General features: G+C 35.0%; 1 protein-coding gene across 3 annotated transcripts in view; it reads left to right on the top strand.

The window, feature by feature from the left end:
• USP15 (ubiquitin specific peptidase 15) overlaps positions 1-23,292 on the top strand; it is a 141,571-nt gene extending 118,279 nt beyond the window's left edge. Inside the window, exons 15-17 of one of the 3 annotated variants that reach the window (XR_003680304.2) lie at positions 2,440-3,316; positions 8,742-8,792; positions 21,876-23,292. Coding sequence is in view for 2 of the 3 variants with exons in the window: in XM_007105257.3 (XP_007105319.1) it covers positions 2,440-2,622 (183 nt within the window). In the remaining variant the exon portion in view is untranslated. Of the gene's footprint in view, positions 1-2,439; positions 4,393-8,741; positions 8,793-21,875 lie in introns of those variants that run through there. The other 2 variants (XM_007105257.3, XM_007105256.3) reach the window with 2 other exon arrangements.
• The last annotated feature ends 3,387 nt before the right edge of the window (positions 23,293-26,679 follow it).

Genomic DNA, 26,679 nt, shown 5'->3' with positions numbered 1-26,679 from the left:
AAAAAAAAAAAAAAAAAAAGTCTTCAACTAAAATTGTTCAAATTAATAAATTAATAAACTTCTGAGACCAATTACTGGCATAGTTTTAATTGGTCATTGGATGAACAGATATGAAATTATTTTGAATTGTTTCTCTGTAGATGTTTCATATTTTTATATATGTGTATGTAATTTATATATATTTATATATTAAATTATGTACCATTGCTTATCTCCCTACAGCTGTAACAGAACAAAAAGACTTTTGAACTCTTAATATTTTAATATTTTTTAAAATGTGTAGATGCCTAAGTTAACTACATTTTCAGTTTATATTTAGACTTCTAATTTCATATCATATCCCTCACTTTTCAATTCTGTTCTCCTTTTTAATCTACCAACCAAAACATCCTGAAGTTGCCTACATTGTCCTTCAAAGTCTATTTGATAACACTGCCCTAATCTTGCTTTCAAATAAATAATGTATCTTGTTTATATACAGTAAGTGAATTTGATGTTACCTTACATTTTAACAATGACAGTTCTTCATTTCGTCAACAGGTACTTGAGTACCTTCTGTATATAGCACTTTATTCTAAACAAGGTTAAAAGACAGCTATCTGTGATTTCAAGAGGCTTACAATCTGAAGGTGGCGAGAAGTGAATTGACAATTGTATATGATAATTACTATTAAATATCTTGGCTGTATAGGTTGAAGGCATCTGTCTCAACTGATGTGGGGTTCAGAAGACAGGGCCAGTGCAGGGAAGTTTGCATAGAGAAAGTGGTGTTTGACCTGAGTTGCAGACACAAATAGTGGTAAATTAGACAAAAGATGCAAAGGTATTCTAGGCAAAAAGAACAGTACCTACAAAAGCAAGGAGGCATGACAGAATATAGCATTTAGGGGAACAGCAAATAATTTGGTGTTACTGAAAGGAAAGACTCTCGTTGGGGATACGGAGCAGAAATTAGGCTGGGGCTAAACCTAGCACTCAGATCAAGAAAGATGACATTTTTCGTTGTTTAGACCTTTTCTTAAAGTTTGTAAGAAGTATTGGATGGTTGTTAAGTAATAGAAGAACATTATTAAATTTGCATCTTAACATGTCTTAAGAACACTTTAGAAGACAGGCTGGGGGGCACTGAGTAAAGAAGCAGAAAGGTCATTATTGTCTCCAGAGGAAAGGAGGCTGTCATGTAAGTTAAGCAACAAGAGCTTCTAAATTTAAAGTAGTGGTAGTAAGTATATAGACAAGGGGAGAATGGATTTGTGAGCTACTTAATGGATAGAAATAATAGAACTTGATTAAGATTAGATATAAAGATGTAGAGAGGGAGATGAAGATGACTCTTCAACATTCACTAAGGTAGTAAACGTAGGAAGAAAATTTGCTGTGAAGTTTGAGATACATGTATAATAGCTATGTGGAAATTTCCATTAGGAAATTGGACTAATAGGACTAGGGTGAGTTAACTCAAGGGTGAGAACTGACTTCAGTTATAAATCTGAATTGTCTGTCTTAGGTAGCAGTTAAAACCATAGGTTCGAATGAGTCACCTATGGGAAGATACAGATTGAGAAAGAGCAGTAGGCTGAGGACAGAACATGATTTTTTTTGAAGGTCAGGATTTAAAGAGCCCACAGAAAAGTAGAAGAAACTGTAGAGATGGAAGAGCTAAGGAAAAGTGGTGTAACAGAAGCCAAAAATGCTTTAATGCAGGAAAGAGGAGTAGTAAAGCATTAAATGCTACAGAAAGATTAGCTTAAAAAGGCATCCATTTAATTTGTTAATAGGTTTTTGAGCCTAGTGAAAGCCATTTCATTAGAATGGTTGCAGCAGTCACTTTGAATTGAGTGTACGTGAGAGTGAATGATGAATATTAGATTTTCTGTCTCCAGCCTGGCTGTGAGGAAGAGCAAGAGGTATATGGCAGCTAGAAGAAGAGGTAGAATGGAGAGGGATTTATGATGGGAAAAGACTTAAGTATTTTTTATGCCCAAAAGTCCAGTAGATAAGGACTCATTAAAGATACACGTGATGATTGATGGAACAATATCCTTAAGATGGTAAGAAAAGTTAGAATCTAGAGCAAATACAGAATGAAGTTATTACTATTAGAAAGAAGCTTACCTTTTTCTTAGAGACAGGAGGGAAGAAAGCATAGAATTCTATTTCATTTTAGAGTAACTAGGTTAATCTGTGATACAGTTGGATTTATTTATCCAGCTAACTTAGAAGAGAATAAAAATGTTAAATCAGTGACCATTTTTCCTTTATATATAGAAGTCATCTTACATTTACTCAATTTTAGTAACCCCCATTTGACCATGTGTGATTTTCTTGATTTATGTCCTGTCACCAAAATTGGTTACCAGCTAAAAATTCATACTGTATTTAATGTAACCTTTAAGAATCATAACCATTTTAACATTCTTTTTTTTGTTGTTTTTACAGTCCAAAGCAGCATATGTACTCTTCTACCAGAGGCAAGACACTTTCAGTGGAACTGGCTTTTTTCCTCTTGACCGAGAAACTAAAGGTGCTTCAGCTGCCACAGGCATCCCATTAGAAAGTGATGAAGATAGCAATGATAATGACAATGATATAGAAAATGAAAACTGTATGCACACTAACTAATGAAAGTCCTAGAAGCCATAAAAGAGAGACTTTCCTGCTGGTGGTATCAAAATGATGAATTTACCCACCACATTAAACAAAAGTCTGAGATGGGGAGTTTCAGATAACTGAATGTAAATCCTTTATCAGATTTTAACTTGTGCAGTACTTGAAGTGAAACACAATGAAAACTTTAACAAAAATTGTCTCTTAATACATTTACAGTCTTGTATTTACAAGCTAAATATATATAGGAAATCACAAATAAATCCCTTTTAAGTTTGCTGCTGTTTTGATGAATTATGTTTTCTTTAATTTTTTGGATGTGAGTTAATTGATGACAAACGTTAAATTTGTGGATGTTGGTCATTTATTTTGCTCAAATAATACTGCAAGAAAACTATGGCTGAACTTAGTTTTTGGATAATCTAATTCATGTGCATTAAGCTGCCACATATACTATGATATTTAGCTGCGGTATCCATGTGGCATAAATACTGCAGTAGTATTCTTGGAAAACCAAATTTTCAAATCTTTACCTGGTAGTCAATGTGGGCCTGTTATAAAACCAAATCATGATATAAGAAATAATCTTGAAAAAGTTATTTCCTTTTGTAGTATCATAAAAAATCCAGAATGTTATGTTCATCTTATTACTACTGTGGAAACAGGTTCTAGATTTCACACTTCATCGAAAGTCACTTTTCAGTTAAATGTAAGTATTTTTTACTGCTATTGGGGTCTATTCCCTAGATATTCAAATTCTTTTTGACTTACTTTAAAATGCATATCTTTAATCTGGTGTTGGTCCAAAATTAAAATTTTGGCTGTCTGTTTTTCTCTACTCCATTTTTTGGTAATTTGGCAACTTTCAGCTCTCCCAAGTATTGTAATATAAGGACAAACTTAATAGTATTCTGTATCCATAGTAATAATTACATCAAGCTTGGATGAGAATTTTTTTTCATATACTGGCCTTTAAATCACTAATGGACAATTGGCTTTACAGGTAGGTCTGTTAACTTTCTTTGTGTGTTCCTGATGGAATTCACCATAGCCTTACAGCTTTTCTCAGAAGGTAACTTGTTACAAGAGAATTGGCATTTGCATGTTCCAGAGTCAGAACCTGTACAGTATATAAAGTATACAAACCTTGAATTTTATTTTAGTTCACCACATTCAAGGATCCAGGATGCCAAAAATATGTGTGAACATTTGAAACATTTTTCATTTGCTGCTTTTTCCCTTTGATCTAGTTGAAAGAATGTATTGTCAGTTGGCATACAATACTGCCTTTAATAGAAAATAAATGCTGGGGCACATTTCACATATCGACTACCTGAGAAATTGCTTTGTGTCCCACTGTTATTAAAGCAAAAAGTATAATGTTCTTCACTTGAACTAATCAAATACAATAGATTATAAATTGTGTATTGTAAATAAAAGTTCACTCTGTGAGTGCACATTTTGGTAAATTATTTATTTATGTTAGCATTTAAAAGTGAGAGAAATGCATTTGACCAGGATAAATGAGGTATGTTGATCATGGCTTTGCTTTATACCGTGATATTAAAGCTGGTTTTTCATCCTGGTATTTTTAAAGCTGCTTTGGGTTTTTCCTTTTTTCTCTTCTTTTCTTTTCTTTTTTTCTTTCTTTTTTTTTTTTTAATGTAAACTAACCTCCTGCATGACAGAGGTTAAAATTTTGTCTGCACTTGAGTTCACTTGAGTTTACATTTGAAATGTGCATGTTTATTTATACAGATTTCAATAAAGCTATTCAAGGCCTTATTTAGTCTTTTATTTCTTACTCTGAATCTTTTAATAAAAATCCTCTATTTTATGGTAGGTGACCATAGACTTTTTAGTTATACAGTTAAAAATAGAAAGGAAAGCATGTCATAGCTAAGTAAATCCTACTGTTAAGGACATGTTTTATAGTTGACTTTTTCAGTTTAAATATTTAGTCATTGAGCAAATGTTTGTTTGTATACCTACTAGAGTCTTGAAATTTAGCAGTAAACAAATATCCCTGTGCTCACAGAGTTTGCAGTCTTTCTGCTACCTACCAACTAGCAAACTTTATTTCCATTTTTCTGAGGTTTAAAGAAAAGACAAAATTTTTTCTAGCTCTAGATTGTAGTCTCTACCCTAGTTGTCCATAGAGACCATTCCTTTTTCCTGTGATTAACTTATATTCCCACTGAAAGAAAAGAAAATGATGTTAATAATACCATTGAATTTGTCAAACTCAAATGCCATTTTCAGCTGCAAAAAAAAAACTGTAAAAATAGTGCAAAGGCTAATCCATACTCTAATTAAAAGTAGATATTCATAGGTAGTACAGGGTAGTAGGAATATATCCAGTCTAGAATTCTGCTTCTAGCTTTGCTACTTAGTAATCACGTGACTTTGAATTTAATCTCTCCTGGTCTGTTTCTTCACCTGTAAAATAATAATAATAATAGCATTTATTGAGCACTTTCATGGACCAGGTACTATATTAAAGTGTTACATGTATTACCTCATATAATTCCACAATAGCTACGAGGTAGGAACATTCATCATCCCCATTTCTCATACGGAGAAACCAAGGTACAAAGCAGCCAGTATTCCCAAGTTCACACAATTGCTATGTGGTAGATACTATGTGGTGGCCAATATTTTATTCTCAGGTACATGTGCTGCTTCCCACTAGTTATAGTGTCTGACTCACAGGATTGTTTGGAGCTCAAACAAGATAATGCATTTTATGGGAAGGTGCTTTGTAAACTATGTGGTATACTCATTACTGACTTTTTCAGTCTGAATACAAAGTCATCTTGAAGTCTAATAACTTAGCTCCCAAAAGTAACTTCAGGTGAATGTTTGAGTACTGAATAAGAAAAATACCAGCTGGAACATTGACTAACCATTCCCTTTTAAAACTAACTTCATTCAACTTACATACATTTATTACAATTTTAATTAAATTTTAAATGTGGCATTTTTTTTCCTTGTTCATCTGACTCAACTGTGCCCTTCTTTACATTTCCCCAAATGCAGCCCTGATTTTCAGGACTTTTTTTCTTCACCTATGATTTAGTTTTAATTAATCGATATGAAAAAGCTGCAGCCTAATGTTTTATTTTAAATATCCTGCTTTCTCTTATAATCGGTATTATTTTAGTAGTCCTATATTTGTCCTTGCTTTTCTGGCAGCTAGATAATAAAGCCACACAAAACAGTGGTTTGGGCATGAAGAAAATTAGTTAAGTGTCAAAGCCGTTGATACAGTATAAGGACAGTGCTTGTTCATAAACTAATTTCATTGAGGTGAGGACATCTTATGAGAAATAAGCCAGGAGACTATGAGACAAAATGAGTAGAGTCTCCTTCAGTGGCTTATGAAAGGGAGTTGGGGGGGCGTGGTTTGCGGGGGGGCGTGGTTTGCGGGGGTGGGGAGCATGCCAGTAGGAACCTTTCACCCCGGAGAAGAATGTACTGTCTCTGACACTATCACTGGTACATGGTGATAACAAAAAGTAAGCCAAGTTTTAGTCTGTTTTATTATCATTAACTACTTTACAGACAATACATTTCATTACTGCCTGCTTCCCATCCTCTCTACTTGTAGCTGTGCTTCTGATCTTTGCTTGTGCAGTATAGATGAGCACATTCTCTCCAGTTTAGTTTTTAAGGTAGAAATGTGGAGAATTCTTGTATACAAGGGGAAGGAACCAAAAGTCTTTAAAATCTCAGAGGACTGAGAAAGAAAGGAAAATAAATTTTATTTCTGAAGCCAAAGAAGAATAGTGGAAATCTTTATATTTTTTGCTCTACAATAAAGTAATTTTTATTTAAACAGCTTCTCTTGAAAATGTAACTATGTTGATAACTCACAAGTACTTTTTTTTAAGTGCCAGAGGATAGAGAAAGGGGGAAGGAGAGTGTATTTATTTTCTTGCTGACATATATTAAGTTGTAGAGCTATATAGTCTGTCGTTTCGTTATCAGAGTTTTTTAATGAGAAACGTATAATTTTTCTTATAAGCATTATTCTAGGTTGGGGGGCATTTCAATTCTATATATTTTTTCATGTGTTTAATTCATATTTACCATATATTAAAGCAAAAGAATTTCAAAATAGCTCAGATAACACTTTCATTTAAAACTTGATTAGGTATATTCAAATTTTTAATCAGCATAGAATAGGTTTTTAAATATCGGAATCGGGAAGATAAAATATACATGTAAAATGTACATAATAAAAATTCAAATATTGATCAAGTCTTATTTGCACTAATGATGGGGTAAAGAATTTTTAAATGGATAATATAAAACAGTACAAAAATTATTTTTGGCAAATATATGCATTGGGAAACACACACTACATCATACCATGGTCTAATTATAACCAGCTCTATCTTTGGAAGCCTGGACATTGCCAGGATAGTGAAAGGGAAGAGACTGGGTTATTAAGAGAATCCAGAAAGTGGATAAACCAGGGAAAATCAAGAGTTGACATAAAATTGTGGACTAGAGTCTCAAAGGACAAAGAGAAAAATCAGTCAAATGGGTTTTGATGTGATTTTTTTCTGGAAATGCCTATTAAATATTATACAAAGCAGCCAAAAATACAGCTATCTCTTTGGAAATTGTTCTTTTAAATGGAAATGCTGTAAAAATAAGACTGCACATTTTCAGTATGCACACAAATATTTTAAATGTTTAAATTGTTTTGGTAATTAACTATGTTCTACTGTAGAAAATCATGGTTGAAGTTGGTGCTCATTTTGCTCAAAGTTTTCCCTCATATCAGGAACTTGTAGTTCTATATAGTTTGATGAAACAAAAAAATAGTTTTATTTGCTGTGACCTTCAAATCCATTGCTAGCTGGAGTTAAATCTACATACATACAAGTAAAACAATAAATACGGAAACATCGCAACAGTCTTTTCCCATAATGTGTATTCTTACATTTTTCTCAGTAATGACAGATTCTTTACATTTCCCAAACTCTTTTAAACCTTAAGTATCATCTTGCTTTTTAATTCTTAGTTAAAATCTTTCAGGATTCTTAAATTCTGTAATATCTCAAACCGAAGTTTCTCATTAACAACACTTTTTTCTTTTAAACTTCATGAAAGGATATTGTAGGTTAACAGGCATTGTAACTCCTTACTCCTCTGCTGTTCATTGATTGTTAGGTATGCTAGGTTTTGAATAGTTTAGACTCATGTATCAAAGTGTTCTTCTTAGTCTGGCCTTACTTGTGTGCCTTCACTCTTTCATCTGACCTGCTTTTCTTCTGACCTTGAGTTCTCCCTATAAGTAGTGAAAGTATTTCATTTTCTCTATACTGAAAACAATCTTTTGATTATATGAAGTGGGCAATTTTAAAATTCTCTTGAGTTCGTCAGAATTAATCACATCATGACCTTTTAAGTCATTTCCCAAAGAAGTTCGAGACGTCCAGATCATTGTTCATCCCCTGAGCTCCCTAACTCCTGTAGTGAATTATCAGTGTCCTGAAAACTACTTAAGACAGAGCAACCTCCAAGCATATATGAATTATTTTAGAATTGCCCTCACTTAAGAAAACCAAAAAATAAACTGTAAATATGGAGAAATTATTGATAGTACATTTTTTATTCCTGTAGGACTCATATTGAGTGACTTCAGTAAGATAAAACTCGATTTATAAAACAGTTTCAGTTTTGTGCCATGTATCTATTGTGTGAGTTGTAATATTGCAAATTCAAACAGTAAACATCAATAATCACGAATACTTGGGTAAGATGTTTGTTGGGAGACAGTGAGATAGGGTAGGAAACATTCTGTATTTAAAACCGTTTCACCACAGCTAGCTCTTAAGTCACTGGCTTCTGAATTTTAGTTTTCTCAACCATAAAATGATACCAGTTTCTTGTGAGGATTAAGAGTTAATGGATATAGAGGTATAAACTTCGAGGTTTTGCAAAATAAGGCACATTTCCTATTATGGACAACTAGAGTGCTCTATCATTGCTGATGAAAGACTTCTTCAATTGAAGGCTCAAATTCAGCTTTTAAACTTACTGTTAAGTATATATTTTTAGCAGAAGAGTAACCAGTAGGATGGATCAAATTAATATTTGTTTTTTCATTTTTTTTTAAGATGTTCTCCTAGCTCCTCTAAAAGACTTGGAGCAGAAGTCTTAATGTGATGGTAAGCTTGAAAATTAAAATTTAATCACGGATACTAGAATCCAGTTACATACTAAGAGATTTGTTTTTTAAAGCTATTTATGAGCATAACTAAACATTTTACACTTAAAACCCTTTTCTCTGCCTTCAGCAATCATGGATTATGTTGTCTTTTTCCCCCAATTTTATTAATCAGTATCTAAAATCATTTGAGTAAAGTAAAATCCAAACTCCAGAGGTTATGACTTTTATTGTTGGGATGTAATTAGTAAAAGTCAGATTCTATTCCTCTCTTTAGCTTAAAGTCCTCCTCCAAACCCTCCATGAATAAAAGAGTGGTTCAGAACATAGGCTTAGGACTTTAACCACCTGAGTTCTTGGCCTACCACTTTTCTGTAAGTCTTGTTACCTCTCTGACTCCCAATTTGCAAACTAGAGCAGCTCCAGACTTTCCATCTAGGAGGGCTTGGGGTGAACAGTCCGAGTAGAAGGAAGTGTGAGACTCTTAAAACTGCATGTTTGCTCAGCAAGCACATGGTTTTTCTTGGAATGTACAGTTTACTTGTGGTGGAGGGCTATTAATAGTTATTTGTGAGGACACCAAACTCCCCATCTACCTAAGCCATCCACTCCTGGCACTGAGTATTACCCTACCTTTTAGAATAATTGTGAGGTATAAATTGTGTCCTGATCATTATGAAGAACGCAGCAGGTATTATTACTAATAAAGAAGTACACCCAAGTGTGGGAATGATTGTTCTTTCTTTACAAATGAGACTAATTATCGTTATTCAATATCATTCACACTCAATTTCCAGTAAGCATTCTTCAGCAAGAGAACAAAGAATAGGGTAACAATTATTCCTCCCAGATTGCCTGTTCAACTGGTGCTTGAGGGAAAGGATTGAGAACTAGCCCTTATCCAACTCCTCACCTTCCCTCAAACATATACAATTTGACAGCTCTGGGCTTTCCCACATGCTATTCTGTTTAATGGTCTGCCTTATCTCCTACCTGGCAAACTCCTACACACATTCTTCAGGATCAATCCCAACATACACTGGCTTGCTCTTCTGATATCAGTTGTCACCTTGGGCTATGCATCTCTCTCATCCCCCATTAGACTGAATTAATCTGATGGAAGAGTCTTGTTCATAGATGCTAAGATGGTGTTGGGTATAGCATGTGTTCCTTATGTGATAATTATTAAATGAAGGATTTGCCTCAATATCTGAAGCATCACTGTATTACTGTGATTTTGTTTTATCCCTGATGTATTACTGAGTAAGTATTTTTAAAGCTTTCAAAGTAAATTTACCTTATGAATGTGCATTAAAAATAGATGTTTAAAATAGAGTAACATTCTACATTCAGTATTATTAAGAATAAGTATTTTTAAAGCTTTCAAAGTAAATTTACCTTATGAATGTGCATTAAAAATAGATGTTTAGGGCTTCCCTGGTGGCGCAGTGGTTGCGCGTCCGCCTGCCGATGCAGGGGAACCGGGTTCGCGCCCCGGTAATAAATTCAGTATTATTTATGGAATTTAGAATATTCAAGATTAAATGTAAAGAATAGCAACATTCCATTTATATTTTCTAAAGACATTTTTATTGCAAAGAAATCTGTCTTCCAACCCAGTTTTTGTCTGGTTTCCATGGCAAAGTAACCATTCTGTGATTAGGCTAATAGGCTCCTTATGTAGTATCACATATACAACATTCTGAGGTCTACTTTCCCTTAGGATTGTCCATTTTTCTTGAGTCCAAGGTTTTCCAGGACTATTAACAACTACCAAAAGTTAGATCTAGATCCTTTTTGCCTCTGCATTGACCAACAATGTAGTCACCAAGTTTGTCTTCATGCATCTTCTGAGAAGGGTCTCAGGGTTTTTAAATACTAATGAGAGTTTACCTACTGATTGCTTCCAAGCAACCTGTATAGTGGTACTATGTTTAAACACACTGCCTTGAGACCCCATCCCTATGAGAGCTCACAATTTGTATAGTATTAATAAGCCTGGATGAGTTGTTAACTGCTGTCCCAAAATAGAAGTCCCTAAATCACCCTCAAGCACATTGAAATAGTAAAAATACTATATAGTATTTGGTTGGAATATACAAAGATAAGTGTACAAGTTACTAATTATGGAAGTGAAACAGTCCATAGTTTTCAGACTTGAATTTCCATTTTAAAAAGACCTCACTTTTTCAATTTTACTCCGATAAGAAATAAAAATTAAACAAGAAGTAATGTAGGGGGGATAAAAAAACAACCTCGCTTTTGAGGCAAAAAAGAGTCTTGTTGATGGCCAAGGGTAAGACTCAGTTTCCCAACAGGGTAAATTAATTTTGAGAACAAAAGGAGCCAAATGTTAAGGCAAGAGAAGATAGTCAAGTCTGATTGGAAAGGAGAGATTTTCTGTGTTTTTTTTCTTTCGTGGGTGGTTTAAGCTATAAAGAAAATATTTTCTTGGACAGATCCCTCAAAATTCCCCTTAAACAACTAGGTAGACTGGGAACATCCTGGATCTTCCCACTTTTCTTAAAAACGGCACACAAGGGCTTCCCTGGTGGCGCAGTGGTTGAGAATCCGCCTGCCGATGCAGGGGACAAGGGTTCGTGCCCCAGTCCGGGAAGATCCCACATGCCGCGGAGCAGCTAGGCCCGTGAGCCATGGCTGCTGAGCCTGCGCGTCCGGAGCCTGTGCTCCGCAACGGGAGAGGCCACAACAGTGAGAGGCCCGCATACCGCAAAAAAACGGCACACAAAATATGAACTATATAATGACACCAATTGTGATTGTGTAAAAATAAAATAGCCCAACCGGAATTACTTGTACACAGTCCATTAACAAGATTTTTAAACCCTCAATGATAGACCCAGAAGGAAAATTAAATTGCTTAGCTTGTTCAAAATCTGCTTTTTGAAACACGTGGCAAGCCATCTAATTGATACATATTCTAGAAATAAGTAGTATAGTACAGAAGTGTGTAATTTTAATATGTGTGAGGCTCACAATGAGTGGTGCTAAGACCAGGTGTTTTCTTTGGTGCTAGCGAAATTGGTGTAACTCTGGAAACCACTTCCATACTACAATTATTAGCAAATACAGAATTTAGCTTCAGAGTTCAGTGAGTCCTAACAGCCTGCCCTCAAAGTGTGAGACAACCTAAAACCAGGTCAGAGAGAAGACAGCTCCTTGTCTTAGATGCTAGCTATATCTCTCTCTCCTGTCACGGGACCCACATACTCTTTCCAGATTCTGGGACACTTCTATTTACTTCAAGTTTTTAATGCCTATTTGTTTCTACCCTTACATTTAGCTGGTATTTAGCTGGTAAACTTGAATTTTTACCTAGTCATCCTTCTGTTACTGCTGTCTGTTTCCACAGCTACATTGGATTTCCAAGGGCATGGCTTATCTGTTCAGACTCTGATGTTTGCTCGTATTCTGCAGTTTTGGTTTGGTTTTTCAAAATGTAATGTTGGGATTCACCCCTAAAATCAAGGTTACTGTTTTGTCTTCTCTGTCTTTGCCTAAGGTATATTTTCTTGGACTCTGTAAATCTGCCCATAGGAAACCCATAGGAAAACTGTAATAGACTACACTCCCTGTAACTAGACTGTTAACTTCAAGGATCAGGGATGTTATTCTATAGTAAATATTCTGTGGATACATTTCCACAACTGTCACGTTGCTGTTGTTGTTTTCTTCATGTAATTTCAAATATAGGAAAACCAAGTTCTTGGAGAAAAAAGGTCAGGATCCAAATAATTCAATGAAAATAAGTATATCATTAAAAAAATGAGAAATACGTTCCAAGGATATTCATTAAATGTTCATTTCAGTTGCCTTGATGAGGCATTGATATTGTTACATTGCCTCCATATGTCGTAAAATAGAAAATAACATGTATCATTCACAATTACTAGAAATATAAAGAAACAGGAAGTGTAAACCCATGGTAAATGGAAACAGATCCAAAGATAACCCAGATGTTAGAATTGGTAAACAAGGACTTTAAAATAACTATAATAAATACATTAAAGAATCCATAGGAAAAGACAGAATGAGTAAGAAATAGGGAATTTCAGGAAATACATATGAAAACTATAAGAAATAACCAAATGTAAATATTAAAACTAAATATAACTGAAATCAAAAATCTATTGGATGGGATTAATGCAGAACACAACTTAAAAATAAGTCTAGAAATTATCCAAAATAAGGCATAGAGATTTTTTTCCCTAAATTAACAGGGACACAAAGACTTGTGAGAGAGAACCAAACAGGAGAAGACTGAAGTAGAAAAAAATAATTGAAAACAGATGGCTGAAGTTTTCCCAAATTTGACTGAAAATATCAACTTAAGCCAGCATAGCCCAAGCAGGATAAGAAGAAAAGAAGACCACATCCATACCCTTAAATAGTCAAATTAATAAAAATCCAAGATAAAAATTAATTCTCAAAAGCAGCCATGGGGGAAAAAAGTCACATTACTAGCAAATAATGTGACAGCTGACATTTCATTAGAAACAAAGGCCAGGAGAAAATGGAATGGCGTCTCTGAGGTGCTAAGGTGTGGGAAGGGGGAGGGAAACCTGTCAAATTTAGGATTAATACACAAGAAAATATCCTTCTAAAATGAAGGCAAATTAAACATTTTCAGATTAAAAATAATTTGTCAGTAACCTATAATACAGAAGTGTTTATGGAAATGCTCAAAGAATTTCCAGATGGAAATTTCGAATCTACAGGAAGGAATAAAACCTCTGGAAATGGTGAGTAGAGTATGTGGATAAATAGAAAATTTTTTCTTTCTTAGATAAAAATCAAATGGTTGTTCAAAACAAAATGAATGAAAACGTACTGTGGGATTTGTAATGTGTGAATAAAATATATGACATCAGACAAAAAGGAGAGCGGTTTATGTGAAATTATACTGTTATAAAGTTCTTGTATGTGAATTAATATAATATGAATGCAAAAGACCATGATATATTAAGAATGTATACTTTAGGGACTTCCCTGGCAGTCCAATGGTTAAGGCTTCGCCTTCTAATGCAGGGGGTGTGGGTTCAATCCCTGGTCAGGGAGCTAAGATCCCACATGCCTTGTGGCCAAAACACCAAAACATAAAACAAGCAATATTGTAACAAATTCAATAAAGGCTTCAAAAATGGTCCGCATCAAAAAAAATATTTTTAAAAAAAGTATACTATAAACCCTAGAGCACCCACACAAAAAAAAGAACAAGAGGCATAACTAAAAGCCAGTAAAACAGATAAAATGTAATAATAAATAATACACATGTCACCACCTCCCCCACACACAAAAAAAAGTAAAGGTAGAAAAGGAGGGAAAAGGAACAAAGAAAGAACAAATGGTAAACAAAGGATGATGGTAGATTTAAATCCAATCATGTTAATAATTAAATGTAATGGACTAAACTCTGAATAAGGCAGGAGAAAGAAAGATCCAACCATATGCTTTTTCCAAGAGACACTTTATAAAGACCAAACAAGTTATAAGTAAGTAAAAAGATGGAAAATGATACACCTAGCATAGGGAATTTAGTGTGGCCATATTAATATAAGGTGATTGACACTTATAGAACACTACGCACAACAAATGCACATGGAATAGTCTCTAAGACAAAATGCTGGTCCATAATTAAGTTTCAGTAAATTGCAAAGGATTGATGTCCTATAGAATATGCTCTCGCACCACCAAATAATTAAATTAGAAATACAGTCAGCCCCTTCGGTATCTGCGGGTTCCACGTTGGTGGATTCAGCCAACCTAGGATCCAAAATATTTGAAAAAAATTTCCAGAAAGTTCCAAAAAGCAAAACTTCAATTTGCTGCATGCCAGCAAGTATTTATACAGCATTTACATTGGATTAGGTATTATAAGTAATCTAGAGATGATTTAAAGTATACAGGAGGATGTGCAAAGGCTCTATGCAAATACTACACCATCTTATAATAAGGGACTTGAGCATCCATGGATTTTGATATCTGTATGTGTGTGTGGGGGGGGGGGGGGGGGTGGTCCTGAAACCAATCCCCAGCAGATACAAGATATCTAGAAAATTAACATGTGTCAAAGAAGAAAACTGCATGAAAAGTTGTGGGGTGAAGCTAACACATCTTATAAAAATTATGTTTACACTATTCTGTAGTCTATTAAGTGTGCTATTTAGCATTATGTCTAAAAAAAGCAATACCTTAATTTTAAAATACTTATATTGCTAAAAAATGTTAACCATCATCTGAGCCTTCAGCAAGTCCTAATCTTTTTACAATAGTAACATCAAAGATCACAGATCACCATAACGAATACAATAACAATGAAAAAAGTTTGAAATATTGTGAGAATTACCAAAATGTTGACACAGACACGAAGTGAGCAAATGCTGTTGGAAAAATGGTGCCAGTAAACTTGCTCAATGAATGATTATCACAAACCTTCAATTTGTAAGAAAAGGAATATCTGCAAAATACAATAGAACAAAGTGCAATAAAATGTGGTATGCCTGCAGTAAATTAGCAAGACCGATTGCATTAGTTTGCTAGGGCTTCCATAACAAAATAGCGCAGAGTAAGTGGCTTAAACAACAGAAATTTATTTTCTTATGGTTCTGGAGACTGGAAGTACAAGATCAAGGTGCTGGCAGAGTTGGTTTCCTCTGAGGCCTCTCTCCTTGGCTTGCAGATGGCCACTTTCTTGCCTTCTCTTCACATAGTCATCATGCAGTGTACCCTTGGTGTCTCTCTGTGTGTTCTAGTCTTATAAGGACACCAGCCATAATTGGATTAGGGCCCTCTCTAATGCTCTCATTTTAACTTAATTACCTCTTCAAAATACAGTCCAAATACAGTCAATTTTGAGGTACTGAGGGGTAAGCCTTCAACTTGAGGGGAACACAATTCAGCCCATAACACTGATAGAATAAATTATCAATATCAGGAATGAAAGCAAGGACATGACTGTAGATTTTACAAAGATTAAAAGGATAATAAAAGATTATGAACAACTGACAATAAATTCAATTAAATGGACAGTTTCCTTAAAGAGAACAACTTAACAAAAATACCACTTACCACAATTGACACAGGAGACATAGAAACTCTGAAAAGCTCTACATCTTAAACACGCTGAATTAGTATCTAAAAACCTTCCCAGAGAGATAAAAGGAAGATTTTGTTTCCATCAGGACACTAAAGTCCACTACAGCTTATCTCTTTTTGAATTACAACTAAAATCTCTTGAGAATATTCATAAGCAACTACCTGAGCATTCTGAAAAGTAAACAAAAAATTGTGGAAGGAAGTCAGCCGTTGGAAAAGCAATCCGTAAAGGAGTTAATTTTCTGAGTTTCTGTTTTATAGCTGTGCCCCCAAGGGCAGGTTCAGTTGTAGAAATGTGTGATCATGTAGATGGCTAGCCTCCAATAGAACCTTGTTTTCCTGTCCAAAGGAACCACACAAAGGGAAACTTGCAGGTCAGAAAGTGTAACAAGAATTCTGGATTTGGGGAAGGGGATTACCTAATTTGGTGTAACAGTCTCACCCCTGTGTTGTGCATAGACAGGACAAATCTAAAACATCATAACACTTAACATTTTGACCATTGCTCAAGTCTCATACTAACTCCTGAAAAGCACATGTGCAGGTCGGACCCAAAACAGTATGGCAAATGCTTTATGACCTGAACTATGATTTAAACCAGGGCCCAAATCTCAGACTAATCCTGGGTGATGGTTGTATGGCAAGACAGAACTTTTGATCTGAGTCTAAACTGAGTTGATAGACTGGTTAAAAAAAATTAACATCCTCCATAAGATTATAAGAGAACCCACAGTCTACACAGTATTGCAGTCACAATTTCCAGGATATAATTCAAAGTTACTTAGCATATACAGTATGAGTAAAGTGACTAATTAACCAGGCAAAGACAACCAACAGATTTCAAGACATACAGCTGTAGTAATCAAGATGGTGGTATTGGCAGAGGAATAAACAGATCAATGGAACAGAAGGGAGAGCTCCAAAATAGCATCACACAAGTATGGCCAACTGATATTTGACAAAGTTGCAAAAGCATTTTGATGGAGAGAGGACACTCTTTTCAACAATGGTGTGGAGTAATTAATATCCATAAGCAAAAGAATAAGCCTAGACCTAAAACTCACACCTTATACAAAAATTAACTCGAAGTGAATCATAGATTTAAATGAAAGCATAAAACTGTAAAACTAAAAGAAGATAACACGAGAGAATAAAGCATGGTGACAATTCCAAATGCTGATGAAGATACAGAAAAACAGTCTTGTACGTTGCTGATGGGAATATAGAATAGTACAGCCACTCTGGTAAATAATTTTGCATTTTCTTTAAAGACATTTATCATACAACCCAGCAATCACTGTTGACATTTATTCTAGAGAAATGAATACATAAGTCTTCATTAAAACCTGAACATGATTGTTCATAGCTCTATTTGTAATAGCCCAAAATTGAAACAACCAAAATGTCTCTCAATAGGTGAATAGTTAAACTGATATATGCAGACTGTGGAATTCTACTCAGCAGTAAAAAGGAAAAAAACTATCTCTTCATATAACAACTTCACTGAATCTCAAGGGCATTGTACTGAGTGAAAAAAAAAATCCAATTCCAAAACCTCATACTGTATAATTCCATATATATATATATATATGGTTCTCAAAATGAAAAAATTACAGAAATGGAAAGATTAGTGGTTGATGAAGGTAGGGGTGTAATTATAAGACAATAGCACTAGAGAGGTTTTTGTGGTGATGGAATAGGTTGGCATCTTGACTGCAGTAGTCATTACACAAATCTGTACATGTGATTAAATGATATAGAACTACATATACACACCATATTAATGTCATTTCCTGTCAATGTCATTTGATATTGTACTATAATTGTATAAGATGTAACTATTGAGGTAAACAGCATGAAAGATGCATAGTACCCTTCTGTATTACCTTTGCAACTTTTTATTCTATAATTATTTCAAATTAAAACATTCTCAAAAATTAAAGATATAATCACTCAATGAACCTGGAGAGTGATAAACAGAAGTTATAGAATCTGAAGGACAGAAGCAGGGAAAGATTTTTAAAAGAAAGAAAGAGAAAAAAAAAGAGCATAGCATCAAGGGTCTATGGAACAATATTTTAAAAATCTAACATACTTGCCCCTGGAGTTCCAGAAAGAGAGGATAAAGAGATTGGGGCCAAAAAAATTATTTGAAGAAATAATGCCCCAAACATCACAAATTTAATGAGCCATACATTTACAGAGGCAAAAATATTTGATGCACCCCAAACAAGATTAAGAAAATAATATTTAGACACATTTTAATGAAACTACTGAAGACTATTTTGTAAAAAGATTTTTAAAAATCTTAACAGAACTAGAGAAAAATGAAACAATACATATGGGGAAACAATGATTGGGATGCTCTTGGATTTCTCATCAGAAGCCATGAAACCCAGACAATGAAAGAACATCTTTAAAGTGCTCAAAGAAAAGAGTGGTCAACACAGGATTCTATGTCCAGCAAAAATATCCATCAGAATAAATAAAGATATTCTGAGATGAAAGAAAATTATGAGAATTCATCAGCAGCAGATTGATTCGAGAAGAATACTTAAAGGAAATGATTCAGGCTAAAGAGGAATACCAAAGAGAAACTTAGAAATTGAAAAATGAAGGAAAAGCAACACAAATGGTAAAGATCTGAGTAAATTTAACAGTCTATATTTCTCCTATTAGATTCTTTAAAATATCATAACTGATGAAAGCAAAAAATGATTGGGACGTAGTCAATAGGTCTCTCTAACTCTGACACATGTTGCTAAGTGTGTAAAGGATTGCAAGACCCTGACAACTCTTTCATCCAGGTCATTTCTCAGGATTGTTTTTGCAGCTGGAAAGTATGAAAGGTGAGCTAATATCTTCCATCACATAAAAAGCTGATCTGCTTACTGATTGCCATAAAAGTGGTAGACCCCTTAAAGCTCCTTTCCTGTGGCCCCAAAATCCACTAATTTTGCAGCCTTCATCAGGCCTTCTGCATTGCCTTGTGGGTCTTGTGGCTCAGGTAATCAGCATAAAAATACTCTTGCCTCTGCTGTCACCATAAGTTTCAGAGTCCAGTGTGCATGTCTACTGTACATAGTCTAGTGTACCTTACCTAGGATTCTAGTGTGTTCAGTATCCATGAAATGGTAGCATGCTAACTTAATAACTTGAAAGTCGATTAAAGTAAATGCCCTCTCAAAATTACAACACTGCCTGGTAGGAATATCAATATATGGAGATATGTATGACAACTATAATATAAAGAGGGCAGGGTAAAGCAACCTACATGGTTGTAAGGCTTCTACATTTCACTTGAGGTGGTAAAATATTAACCTGAATATAGTGGGAAATGTTGGGTATGTGTAATTTAATCTATAGAGAAACCATTAAGACAAAAAAGAAACCCAGAAGATTGCCAAGAAGCCAATAAATTAAAATGGAATATGAAAGTATTCAAATAATAGAAATGGAGGTAAGAAGGAAGATCAAAATACAGAGGAGACAGCCAGTAAACAAAGTAGAAGACTTAAACCAACTATATCAATAATTACATTAATATAAATGATCTAAACATACCAATTAAAAGATATTGTTAGATTAGATGGTGTTTTAGTTTTCTGGGGCTGCTGTTAAAAAAGTACCACCATCTGAGTGGCTCAAACAACAGAAATTATCTTACAGTTTTGGAGGTTAAAAGTCTGAGATCAAGGTGTGAGCAGGGTTGAGCCTTCTGAGGGCTATGAGGAAGAATCTGCTCCCCTTCTAGCTCCTAGTGGTTAGCTGGCAATCTTTGGTGTTCCTTGGCTTGTCTGCATCACCCCAATCTCTGCCTCCATATTCACATGACATTCTCCCTGTATGTGTGTCTTTCTCCATTAACCCACTTTATAACGACACCAACCATACTGGATTAGGTGCTTAACCCTACACCAGCATGGTCTCATCTTAACTAATTGTATCCACAAAGACCTTATTTCCAAATAAGGTCGCATTCTGAGGTACTAGTTAGGATGTCAACATGTGAATCTGGGGGGACACACAATTCAACCCATAAACGATAAACTCATAGATGATAAGTTCAAGTCCTAAATATATGCTGCCTATGAGAAACTTGCATTAAATATAAAGACACAGGTGAAATGTAAATGAAAAGGAAAAGATGTGCTGTGCTAACACCAATCAAAAGAAAACTGGAGTAACTATATTAATTTCAAAGTGGACAAATCTACAATTATAACTAAAGATATCATCACCCCTAACTGGTAAAGCAAGTAGACCAAAAATCAAAAGGGATATAGTAGCCATGAATAGTGCTACCAACCAAACTGACCTAATTGACCTTTATGGAATACTCCACCTAACAACGCCCAAATACACTCTTTGCAAGTATACATGGAACATTTGCCAGGATAGACCATATTCTGGGCCATAAAACAACCTTAAGGGCATTTAAAAAATTTAAACCATACCAAGTGTGTTTTGTAAACATAATAGAATTAAAACTAGAAATCAATTTTTTTAATCTGGAAAATACTTAAATATTTAGAAATTTTATAACCTACTTCTAAATAACCTAAGGGTCCAAGAGGCAGTTACAGGGGAAATTAGAAAATTTTAATTGAATGGAAGTGAAAAAGCATAACATACCAAAATGTGTGTGATGCAGCTTAAGCAGTGCTTTGGGGAAATTTAGAACATTAAATGTTTACTAAAGAAGAAGAGTGTCAAGTCATCTAAGCCTCTATTTAGAGACTATTAAAAAAAGAGCAAATTAAACCAAAAGCAAGCAGAAGAAAAGAAATAATGATACGAGCAGAGATTAGTAAAATGAATAACAGAAAAACGATTGAGAAAATAAAACCATAGGGCTAATTCTTTGAAAAGATCAATAAAATTGATAAACTCTAACCATAATGATGAAGAAAAATAGAGAGAAAACCAAAATGACCAATTTCAGAAATGAGAGATGACATCACTACAGAGTATACAGATATTAAAAGAATAAGAGAATATTAACAAACAACTTTATACCCATAAATTTGACCTTAGGTTAAAAGAACAGATTCCTTGAAAAAGAAAAACTAAAAGGGCTAACTGAAGACAAAATGGATAACCTGAACAGTCCTACAGCTACTAGAAGAATTGAATTAGTATATAAAACTCTTCCAAAAAGAACTCAGGTCCAAATGACTCCACTGGTGAGTTCTACCAAACACTTAAGGAAGAAGTAATACTAATTACACACAAACTTTTTCAAAAAATAGAAGAGAAAATATCCTAAATCACATAGCCAGCATTATCCTGACACCAAAAACAGAAAAATAAGAATACAAGAAAACCACAGACAAATATCTTTTATGAACCTAGACACAAATATCCTCAATAAAATATTAGCAAATTGAATCTAACAATATATAAAGATGTATTATCATACACCATGAGCAAGTGGGATTTGTTCTGGGAATGCAAGGCTAGTCTAACATTCAAAAACCAATCAATATAATTAACCATTTTAACTAATTTGAAAAGAAAAATTATATTGCCATCTCAGTAAATGCAGAAAAGGCATTTGACAAAATTCAGCACACATTCATGAGTTTAAAATCCTTAACACTAGTAACAGAAGGGAACCTCCTCAATTTTGCAAAGGACATCTACAAAAAGTCTACAGTCATTATCATACTTAACGATCAAAGATTCCATGGTTTCCCCCTAGGATTAACAAGGCAAATGTTGGGAAAGGCAGTCTAATGTGCACTGCCTGTTGACCCCCCCCATCTAGTTTCAGAAGAACAGGGCTTGGGCCTGGAATACTTCTTTACCAAGAGATAAGGAACCCATATAGTCAGTGCCAGATTTATCACCTTGTATGGGAATATCTTCTTTTTCAAACTCAATGTGTATTCCTTTGTTCTGCTTAAGTATTTATACTGAATGCGTCAATGACTCTCAGGCACTCTCCAGCCTTCGTTTATTTCAGACTTCACGGAGGAGGAAGGGGTGTCCTTCTGCTACAGCACAAGAGGGGTGCATGCAGGCTAATTGCCCTGTGTTGGCTGCCTGGTGGGACCCACTGGCCATAGGGGACCGATGCACACAATTGGAGCTGATATTTCTCTGTCTCTTCTCCATGTAAGTAAAATTGTTGTTCCACCTAGCGTTTGACTGTGTTATGTTTTCCTTGGCAACTTCATTACCAAGTATAGTGGAATGGAAGTGAGTGGAAGTATTCGGACTTCTATTCCTGGTGATTTGCATAGTAATGATCTTTGCGATCCTCCATGTTGTTGGAGTCCTCCCCTGACATTGGTAACCAGTGTTGAGTGTTCTGCCTGACATCAAGAATGTCTCCTCTCAATGTGCCCACATGTTGGAGGGTCTAGCCAGCGTAATAAATCATGGAAAAGAAATAAAAGGCACATAGATTGGAAAAGAAGAAATAACACTGTCTGTATTCATAGAGAGCATAATTGTCTACATATAAAATCCCAAAGAATATAAAAAAATAGTACTATACATAGTTTAAAAAGATTGCAAGATTCAGTATAAAACATCAGTTGTATTTCTCTATATAAGGAATGAAAATTGGAAATCATTTTTTAAAGTACCATTTGTAAAAGTATCAAGTATAAATTCAAGAATAAATCTCAGAAAAATGTGCTGAAACTATATGGTGAAAACTATAAAACACTGATGATCTGTGACCCAATTAAATAAAAGGATATATCATATTTATGGATATGTTAATATTGTTAAGCTGTCAATTTTATCCTAAGAGATCTATAGAATCTACACAATCTCAATCAAAATCCCAGCAAAACTTTTTATAGAAATTGACAAGATCATTATAAAATTTATATAGAAAATCAAAAGAAATAGCCTAAGAATTTTGAATAAGAACGAAGTTGGAGGGGACTTCCCTGGTGGCACAGTAGTTAAGAATCTGCCTGCCAATGCGGAGGACATGGATTCGATCCCTGGTCCAGGAAGATCCCATATGCCACAGAGCAACTAAGCCCTTGCACCACAACTACGGAGCCTGTGCTCTAGAGCCCATGAGCCACAACTACTGAGCCTCCATGCCACAACTACTGAAGCCTGCACACCCTAGAGTCCACGCACCGCAACTGCTGAGCCCACGTGCTGCAACTACTGAAGCCTGCACGCCCTAGAGCCCACGCACCGCAACTACTGAGCCTACATGCTGCAACTACTGAAGCCCACGTGCTCTAGGGCCTGCATGCCACAACTACTGAGCCTGCGTGCTGCAACTGCTGAAGCCTGTGCACCTAGAGCCCATGCTCTACAACAAGGGAAGCCACTGCAATGAGAAGCCCGTGCACCGCAATGAAGACTAGCCCCTGCTCGCCGCAACTAGAGAAAGCCCACACACAGCAACAAAGACCCAACGAGGCCAAAAAGAAAAAAGAAAAAAAAAAAAAAAAAAAGAACAAAGTTGGAGGGCTCACACAACCTGATTGTAAAACTTACTATAAAACTATAATCAGACAGTGCAGTATAGGTAAAAGATGGACACAAAGATCAATGGAACAGAATAGAGTCCAGAAATCGATCAATTGATTTGATCAATTGATTTTTTGCATAAGTTTAATAGCAATTCAATGGAGAACAGATAGTCATTTTAACAAACTGCTGGAACAATGGAACATTCCTATGCAAAATAGCAAACCCCAACTCATAACTTACACCTTATGCAAAAATTAACTCAAAATGGATCACAGATCAAAAGGTAAAAATTTAAAACTATAAACTTTGGGGAAAAATGAAGAGAAAATCTTTTTGACTATGGGTCAGGAAAAGATATCATAGTTATGACAGCTAATGCATAATATGAAATGAAAAAATTTGATAAATTAGACTTTACAAAAATTACAAAACTTCTGTTCTGCAGAAGACACTGTTAAAGAATGAAAAGGCAGTCCACAGACTGGGAGGAAAATCTTTGCAACTGATATATCTGGTGAAAAAAAAACTTGTACCCAAAATATAAAAACGAACTCTCAAAACTCAACAGTAAGGAAGGAAACAACTCAATTTTTTTAAAAAAGGGCAAGAGATTTGAATAGGTATTCCACTAAGGAAGATATATTGATGGCCTATAAACAGATGAAAAGATGCTCAACATAAATCATTAGAGAAATGCAAATTAAACCACAGTGTGATACCACTATAGACCTATTAGAATGGCTAAAGTAAATACCAAGTTTTAGTGAGGATGTGGAGCAGGTGGAACACTCCACTACTAGTGGGAATGCAAGATGGTATAGCCATTTTATACAGTAATCAAAACAGTGTGGTGGGCTTCCCTGGTGGTGCAGTGGTTGAGAGTCTGCCTGCCAATGCCGGGGACACGGGTTCGTGCCCCGGTTCGGGAAGATCCCACATGCCATGGAGTGGCTGGGCCCATGAGCCATGGCCACTGAGCCTGCGCGTACGGAGCCTGTGCTCCACAACGGGAGAGGCCACAACAGTGAGAGGCCCGCGTACCGCAAAAAAAAAACCAACCAAACAAACAAAAAAAACAGTGTGGTACTGGCACAAAAACAGACATACAGATCAATGGAACAGAATAAAGAGCCCAGAAAAAACCCACATGCCTACGGTCAATTAATCTTTGACAAAAGAGGCAAGAATATAAAATGGGAAAAGGTCTCCTCAGCAAGTGGTGCTGGGAAAGTTGGACAGCTGCATGTAAATCAATGAAGTTAGAACACATCCTTACACCATGCACAAAAATAAACTCAAAATGGCTTAAAGACTTAAACGTAATATATGACACCATAAAACTCCTAGAAGAGATCATAGGCAAAACATTGTCTGACATAAATTGTACCAATGTTTTCTTAGGTCAGTCTCCCATGGCAATAGAAATAAAAACAAAAATCAACAAATGGGACCTAATCAAACTTACAAGCTTTTGCACAGCAAAGGAAACCATAAACAGAATGAAAAGACAATCTACGGAATGGGAGAAAATATTGGCAAACGATGCGAGCGACAAGGGCTTAATTTCCAAAATATAGTAACAGCTCATACAACTCAACAACAAAAAAGCAACCCAATCGAAAAATGGGCAGAAGACCTAAATAGACATTTCTCCAAAGAAGATAATACAGATGGCCAATAGGCACATGAAAAGATGCTCAACATTGCTAATTATTGGAGAAATGCAAATCAAAACTACAATGAGGTATCACCTCACACCAGTCAGAATGGCCATCACTAAAAAGTCTACAAATAATAAATGCTGGAGAGGGAGTGGAGAAAAAGGAACCCTCTTACACTGTTGATGGGAATGAAATTGGTACAGCCACTATGGAAAACTGTATGGAGTTTCCTCAAAAAACTAAAAATAGAGTTGCTATATGATCCAGCAATCCCACTCCTGGGCACTTACCCAGACAAAACTATAATTTGAAAAGATCCATGCACCCCTATGTTCATAGCAGCACTATTTACCATAGCCAAGACATGGAATCAACCTAAATGTCCATCAACAGATAAATGGATAAAGAAGATATAGTACATATATACAGTGGAATATTAGTCATCAAAAAGAATGAAATAATGCCATTTGCAGCAACATGGATGGACCTAGAGATTATCATATTAAAAAGTAAGTCAGAAAGAGAAACACACCATATGATATCACTTATATGTGGAATCTAAAATATGACACAAATGAACATATCTACAAAACAGAAACAGACTCACAGACATAGAGAACAGATTTGTGGTTGCCAAGGGGGAGGGAAGGATTGGGAGTTTGGGATTAGTAGAGGCAAAATATTACATATAGGATGGATAAACAACAAGGTCCTAGTGTATAGCACAGGGAACTGTATTCAATATCCTGTGACAAACCATAATGGAAAAGAATATGAAAAAGAATATATATGTATAACTGAGTCAGTACAGAAGAAGTCAGCACAACATTGTAAATCAACTATACTTCAATAAAATTTTTTTTAAAAAGAATAAATTGAACAGAGCAGAAAAAATGGTATAGCCGTTTTGGAAAACAGTCTGACAGTTTCTTATAAAGTTAACCATACAACACAACAATCCCATTTCCAGGTATTTACTTGAGAGAAATGAAAACTAATTTAATTAATAGGTTCATAGAATTCATAGTTGTATACACACAAAAAGTTACTTTTACTGTATATAAATTATACCTATAAAAAAAATTTTTTTAAACTGACCAGAAAAACAAACAAACAAAAGCCTTGAAGTTTCACTTTTGAATTCTATCTGTCACACACTTAAGGAAGAAATAACACTAATCTTACACAAACTCTTCCAGAAAATAAAGGGAACACCCTCCAATTCATTTTATAAGGCCACTTGATACTAAAACCTGTCAAACCCAATAAACATAAATGCAGAAATACACATACACACACACACACACACACACACAAAGTTAGCATAGGACTCCAGCAATTTACAAAAATAACTGTACATCATAACCAAGTAGGGTTTATATCAGAAATGCAAGGTTAGTTAAAAAATCAATGAGTTGTTGCTCAATGTATATGGAATTTCTGTTTTCCAAAATGAAAAATTTCCTAGAGATCTGTTACAGAACAATACACTTCACATATTTTGATGGTCTCTCATTAAGTGTGTAAATATTTAAAATTGTTATAACTTCTTTCTGTATTAAACTTTTATTAATGCATAATGTCTTTCCTTGTCTCTCGTAGCCTTTTTTGATTTAAGTCCATTTTGTCTCGTATTAGCATAACAGGAGTGGTTCT

The sequence above is a fragment of the Physeter macrocephalus genome, chromosome 6, assembly GCF_002837175.3.
Source record: "Physeter macrocephalus isolate SW-GA chromosome 6, ASM283717v5, whole genome shotgun sequence".
Taxonomy (NCBI): Eukaryota; Metazoa; Chordata; class Mammalia; order Artiodactyla; family Physeteridae; genus Physeter; species Physeter macrocephalus.
The sequence above is the reverse complement of the archived record's forward strand: the minus strand, read 5'-3'. Positions and strand labels throughout refer to the sequence as shown.